Source organism: Macaca nemestrina, chromosome 14, assembly GCF_043159975.1.
Source record: "Macaca nemestrina isolate mMacNem1 chromosome 14, mMacNem.hap1, whole genome shotgun sequence".
NCBI lineage: Eukaryota > Metazoa > Chordata > Mammalia > Primates > Cercopithecidae > Macaca > Macaca nemestrina.
In genome coordinates, this window is record NC_092138.1 from 50,990,066 (window position 1) to 50,997,384 (window position 7,319).

Genomic DNA, 7,319 nt, shown 5'->3' on the forward strand with positions numbered 1-7,319 from the left:
TTAGATTTCTTTCTGGACAAAAATCAAAGATACAAGAGAACAGGAACTGTAGTTTTTATGTTCATGTTTGTATCCTGATGACAACATACAGCTTGGTATAGAAAAATACATTTTTCTATAACTTGAATAACATTATGATAGGTAACTTAATTAAATCATCTATTTTTAAGTCAGGTTGTACAGTCAGGCTTTGCATTTTATCTTAAAGAATAAAGAAACACAAGACATTTTGTATAGAAAAAAAATTTAATGAAAAATTAAATTAATATATTGGCTACATATGAAGAGCATATATTATTACATTAACCACACTATAAAGGTACACATATTACATAAAAATAATTTAAACCTTAAAAATATGTAAATAATAAATATTTAAATAAACAGATGAACAGAGACATCAGCGTGGTCATCTGTAAAGGACTAGTGCCTGCACAGGCAAACACGATGCTTCTTTACACTCCTGAAAACTTTTGAACATTTTGATTCAACTCGTGGTGGTTATAAGAGACATGAGTCTTTGAAATGGAAGAACTCATGAAAGTGTGAGATGACATGTCCGTCAATGAGGATCATTTCCATGTTGAACCAGTTTTCAATCCTTCCTCCTTAATCTTTTTTGCAAGTTTGTTGAAAAAGAGAGGGATCTCATGATTTCTGTTCTGACAACCTCCCAGGCACATGGGCTGTACTTCTTCTCCGTCAGATAGAGAGTGATTCTTTGGAAGTATTTCTTCACAGCCAGGATGGAGTCCTCATTCATCAAGGGAGTGTCTTCCATCCCAGGCTCTGCTATCACACAGGCTTTCAGGTCATTCAGTTGCTGGTAAAGCTCAGCGGAAAATTTTTCTAGGAGGTTCTGTTCCCAAGCAGCAGATGAGTCCTTTGTGCTGAAGAGATTGAAGGTCTGCTGGATCATCTCATGGAGGACAGACATGGCTTGAGCCTTCTGGAACTGGTTGCCATCAAACTCCTCCTGGGGGAATCCAAAGTCACGTCTGTCCTTCAGACAGGAGAAAGGAGAGATTCTTTCCATTTGTGCTAGGAGTATCAAGGCCCTCCTATGACCCAGGCTGTGGGTCTGAGGAAGATCACAGCCCAGAGAGCAGATGGATTTGTAGCTGAGCACCACCACGGCCATCAGTAAAGAAAAGGACAGGGCCATTGGGATGTTGCAAATATTGCTAGGCTGCTTGAGGTGGGTAACCTTGAACCTTGGCCTCTAGGTTTTCTGAAGACTTTGCTCCATGCATGGATCTTAAATAGTGAACATACTAATTTCCATTTTCTAAATGCTCTAGTTTTACTTTCTATCTCTGTTTTTGCTTTCTTTATTCACTCTCTACATGTGTTGAAAGATGTTTTTCATCATTGTCTATTTTTCACCTACACTCAAAACTTTTTGTGGTATATTTTTCTAATTGAAATTTTCATGAACTTTTAATAACACAGATTTGGCCTATCTATTTATGTATACTGTGTACACCTCTACTTCACAGATAAAAACTATAAACTTTGCTCTTTTTATTCAATGTAAAGTTAAGAATGACAGAAAAGTTAAACTAAAATCTAAGTTTAAAAGCTATTGACATTTAATTTAATTTGATGAGTATAATTGTGAAATAACTTTTAATGTAATTTGTTCATGTAAATTTTGTTGTGTGAAATTACATATGCAAAATAAAAATCTATATAAATACACATTAATAATATGAATGTAAATACCTACCTAATCATTCAGAACTGCTAAAAATGTGAATAATTTTTTAAAATTTTTCTCATAGTATATGAAGCTTTGAATTTTCCTTTATATGAGAAAATAATTTGTAAACTTCACTAGCTGCAGTATTCATCCAGGTATTGCCAACACTTTTTTCTTTTTAGTACTTAACATAAATATTGATGTGTTGACTAACTTTAGTAGAAATAAATCATATAATATAAGCTATTTGCATTTAATTCTCAAAGTCTACAAAACATCCTGAAAAACTGAGGATCAAACATAAGTAATAACCATCAGATAGTCAATGGCAGCCCAAAGTTATGCAGGCTAAAGCTACAAATTGTGATAAGACTTTAAGATCCAGCAAAAAATGGACAGAAAGTCCTCCAATCACAGTTATCTCTTTGCCCTAGGTTTGTGACACTGATCTTGTAAATATTTTGTGTATCTTCCTGAATCAATATCAGTGCTTCTCATGTGATACACAACAAAACCCAATGAGAAAGATGTATATTAAGCAATCAAATTTTGTTGGATAGACTTGTTGGAGAGTCACACACTATTGTAATATGTCAGATTTGTTTATACTACGAGAACTAATTTTTGTACCCTTCGAAGAAGTATCATTCCAATAAACATATGTGACTTAGAAAATATTATCAATTAAATCATTGTCATTTTTCAAAGGTTTTCAGAAGTTCTTATCGAAGTCAATTCTTATCGAATAAAAAAGACCATCTTTGTTCTAAATTCATAAATTTATAAATATTGAATATTATCAACTAAAGAATTAACTTTCAGAGTGGTCCTGAACTCCGACTCTAACTTTTTATTTTGCATAAGACGTTAGTTTGTCTCAGCCCTATAGAGGCTGAGTCCTTAAATAGAATGAGCTCTGCTTTAGCAAATCAGCTATTTAGTAAGTGAAGGTTTACTAGTTTCTCATTTTTTCTTCTACTAGCAATGGGATTGCTGGGTCAAATGGTATTTCTGGTTCTAGATCCTTGATGAATTGCCACACTGTCTTCCACAATGGTTGAACTAATTTACATTCCTACCAACAGTGTAAAACCTTTCCTATTTTTCCACAGCTTCACCAGCATCTGTTATTTCCTGACTTTTTAGTAATCGCCATTCTGAGTGGCATGAGACGGTATCTCATTGTGGTTTTGATTTGCATTTCTGTAATGATCAGTGATGTGGAGGTTTTTTCATGTTTATTGGCCACATATAAGTCTTCTTTTGAGAAGTGTCTGTTCATGTCCTTTACCAGCTGTTTGATTTTTTTTTTTTGGTAAATTTGTTTAAGTTCTTTGTACATTCTGGATATTAGACCTTCGTCAGATGGGTAGACTGCAAAAATTTTCTCCCATTCTCTAGGGTGCCTGTTCGGTCTGATGATTCATAGTTTCTTTTGCTGTGCAGAAGCTCTTTAATTCGATGTCATTTGTCAATTTTAGCTTTTGTTGCAGTTGGTTTTGGTGATTTCATCATAAAATCGTTGCCCATGCCTGTGTCGTGAGCTCTATTGCCTAGGTTTTCTTCTAAGGTTTTTATGGTTTTGGGTTTTACATTTAAGGTTTAATCCATCTTGAGTTAATTTTTGTATTAGGTGTAAGGAAGGGGTCCAGTTTCAGTTTTCTGCTTATGGCAATCCAGTTTTGCCAGCACCATATATTAAATAGGGAATCCTTTCCCCATTCCTAAAGTATTGAGAAAGAGAGTCTCTTCCAGTTTCCGATTTTATTTTGTGAAAGAAATGTGTCAGTTTTTAGTGACATTTAACAGAGAATTAATCAAAATAATGATCAATTACTATTGTAAATAAATTTATATTTTATGCTTTAAAAATATAAAATATTTAATGTATTAATATGATTTACCAATGCATTAAATATATGAAATTTAGTGACATATATTTTCAAAAAGGAGAGTGCAATCTTATTACTTGCCTACAATGCAAATGCAGATCTCTCACAATTTTCTATATGTGTTATCTTGATTTTTCTTTTCGGATTCACTCTTCTACCTACCCCAGTATGGCTTCTGCTGATTAATTCTATCAATCCAGCTCTCAGTAAGCTCTGCACTGCCATCTCTTTTCTTGCTGTAGTGCTCAGTTTTAATTCACATTTTTCGTAAGTCTATTGATTCTTTTTCTAAGCACATTTATTTTCTAAATATGCTTTTATCACCATTCTCTCTTGTCCTTCTGCTGTTAAGATATTCCACCTCTGAGCTTGCAGTGTGCTGAGATCCGGCCACTGCACTCCAGCCTGGGCGAGAGAGGGAGAATCCGCCTCAAAAAAAAAAAAAAAAAAAAGATATTCCACCTCTGTTTTCTTTTTCTCTTTGTGTCTCTTCCGTTCCCCCACTTTAGTGGTGGAAGGTCCTCAGAATCCAGTTTAAGTCTTTTTTTCCCTCTCCACTTGTTCTCCACATGGACATTCATTCCATTTCATTTTTGGCCTTTCCATTGCCAGTTAGGAACTTCCAGATATGGTATTCCTTGAAAACTGCAAACTCATTTATCTGACTGGCAATGTACCTTTTCAATTACATGTTGAAAGTCAGTTTATAGAGAATATCTCTGCTTTTAATTCCAGACATGTCTCAATCTACCTTCTGCTAAGAGGAATTCATTGCTTTTTCACTTCTTCATATTACAGCAGTTAGCATAACTGATATTAATTCAGCATTATTATTGTTTTTAGATTTCTTTCTGGACAAAAATCAAAGGTACAAGAGAACAGGAACTGTAGTTTTTATGTTCATGTTTGTATCCTGATGACGACATATAACTTGGTATAGAAAAATACATTGTTTTTAAATTATGATAGGTAACTTAATTAAATCATCTATTTTTAAGTCAGATTGTACTGTCAGGCTTGGCAATTTTATCTTAAAGAATAAACAAACACAAGACATTTTGTGTAGTAAAAATTTAATGAAAAAGGAAATTAATATATTAGCTACATAAGAAGAACATATATTGTTAAATTAACCACAATGTGAAGGTACACATATTACATAAAAATAATTTAAATCTTAAAAATAAGTAAATAATAAATATTTAAATAAACAGATGAACAGAGACATCAGCGTGGTCATCTGTAAAGGACTAGTGCCTGCACAGGCAAACACGATGCTTCTTTACACTCCTGAAAACATTTGAAAATTTTGATTCAACTCGTGGTGGTTATAGGAGAAATGAGTCTTTGAAATGGAAGAACTCATGAAAGTGTGAGATGACATGTCCGTCAATGAGGATCATTTCCATGTTGAACCAGTTTTCAATCCTTCCTCCTTAATCTTATTTGCAAGTTTGTTGAAAAAGAGAGGGATCTCATGATTTCTGTTCTGACAACCTCCCAGGCACAAGGGCTGTACTTCTTCTCCGTCAGATAGAGAGTGATTCTTTGGAAGTATTTCTTCACAGCCAGGATGGAGTCCTCATTCATCAAGGGAGTGTCTTCCATCCCAGGCTCTGCTATCACACAGGCTTTCAGGTCATTCAGTTGCTGGTAAAGCTCAGCGGAAAATTTTTCTAGGAGGTTCTGTTCCCAAGCAGCAGATGAGTCCTTTGTGCTGAAGAGATTGAAGGTCTGCTGGATCATCTCATGGAGGACAGACATGGCTTGAGCCTTCTGGAACTGGTTGCCATCAAACTCCTCCTGGGGGAATCCAAAGTCACGTCTGTCCTTCAGACAGGAGAAAGGAGAGATCCTTCCCATTTGTGCCAGGAGTATCAAGGCCCTCCTATGACGCAGGCTGTGGATCTGAGGCAGATCACAGCCCAGAGAGCAGATGGATTTGTAGCTGAGCACCACCACGGCCATCAGTAAAGAAAAGGACAGGGCCATTGGGATGTTGTCAATATTGCTAGGCTACGTGAGGTGGGTAACCTTGAACCTTGGCCTCTAGGTTTTCTGAAGACTTTGCTCTGTGCATGGGTCTTAAATAGTGAACATACGAATTTCCATTTTTTAAAGGCTCTAGTTTTACTTTCTATCTCTGTTTTTGCTTTCTTTATTCACTCTCTACATATGTTGAAAGATGTTTTTCATCATTGTCTATTTTTCACCTACACTCAAAAGTTTTTATGGTATTTTTCTTAATTGAAATCTTCATGAACTCTTAATAACACAGATTTGGCATATTTATTTATGTATACTGTGTATACTTCTACTTCACAGATAAAAACTATAAACCTTGTTCTTTTTATTCAATGTAAAGTTAAGAATGACAGAAAAGTTAAACTAAAATCTAAGTTTAAAAGCTATTGACATTTAACTTAATTTGATGGGTAGAATTGTGTAATAACTTTTAATGTAATATGTTCATGTAAATTTTTGTGTGAAATTACATATGCAAAATAAAAATCTATATAAATATACATTAATAATATGAATGTAATTACCTACCTAATCATTCAAAACTGCTAAAAATGTATATAAGTTTTAAAATTTTTTTCTCATAGTATATGAAGCTTTAAATTTTCCTTTATATGAGAAAATAATTTGTAAACTTCACTAGCTGCAGTATTCATCCAGGTATTGCCAACACTTTTTTCTTTTCAGTACTTAACATAAATATTGATGTGTGACTAACTTTAGTAGAAATAAATCATATAATATAAGGTATTTGCATTTAATTCTCAAAGTCTATGAAACATCCTGAAAAACTGAGGATCAAACATAAGTAATAACCATAAGATAGTCAATGGAAGCCCAAAGTTATGCAGGCTAAAGCTACAAATTGTGATAAGACTTTAAGATCCAGCAAAAAATGGACAGAAAGTCCTCCAATCACGGTCATCTATTTGACCTAGGTTTGTGACACTGATTTTGCACATATTTTGTGTATCTTCCTGAACTCAATATCAGTGCTTCTCATGTGATACACGACAAAACCCAATGAGAAAGATGTATATTAAGCAATCAAATTTTGTTAGATAGACTTGTTGGAGAGTCACAAACTATTGTCATACGTCGGATTTGTTTATACTATGAGAACTACGTTTTGTACCCTTCAAAGAAGTATTATTCCAATAAATATATGTGACTTAGAAAATATTATCAATTAAATCATTGTCATTTTTCAAAGGTTTTCAGAAGTTCTTATCGAAGTCAATTCTTATCGAATAAATAAGACCATCTTTTCTTCTAAATTCATAAATTTATAAATATTGAATATTATCAACTAAATAACTAACTTTCAGAGTGGTCCTGAACTCTGACTCTAACTTTTTATTTTGCATAAGAAGTTAGGTTGTCTCAGCCCTATAGAGGCTGAGTCCTTAAATAGAATGAGCTCTGCTTTAGCAAATCAGCTATTTAGTAAGTGAAGGTTTACTAGTTTCTCATTTTTTCTTCTACTAGCAATGGGATTGCTGGGTCAAATGGTATTTCTTGTTCTAGATCCTTGATGAATTGCCACACTGTCTTCCACAATGGTTGAACCTTTTACATTCCTACCAACAGTGTAAAACCTTTCCTATTTTTCCACAGCTTCACCAGCATCTGTTATTTCCTGACTTTTTAGTAATCGCCATTCTGAGTGGTATGAGATGGTATCTCATTGTGGTTTTGATTTG

At 34.0% G+C, this 7,319-nt stretch overlaps 2 protein-coding genes across 2 annotated transcripts; both read right to left on the reverse strand.

Annotated features, from left to right (window-relative positions):
- Window positions 1–595: 595 nt before the first annotated feature.
- Window positions 596–1,165, reverse strand: LOC139358306 (interferon alpha-17-like). The gene has a single exon (XM_071078872.1). The coding sequence runs from the start codon at window positions 1,163–1,165 to the stop codon at window positions 596–598; it is 570 nt and encodes a 189-aa protein (XP_070934973.1).
- A 3,806-nt stretch (window positions 1,166–4,971) lies between these two features.
- LOC105465888 (interferon alpha-17) lies at window positions 4,972–5,586 on the reverse strand. Its single transcript, XM_071078873.1, has one exon. It carries the CDS (start codon window positions 5,584–5,586, stop codon window positions 5,017–5,019), a length of 570 nt encoding a protein of 189 aa, XP_070934974.1. The 3' UTR covers window positions 4,972–5,016.
- Between the last annotated feature and the right edge of the window lie 1,733 nt (window positions 5,587–7,319).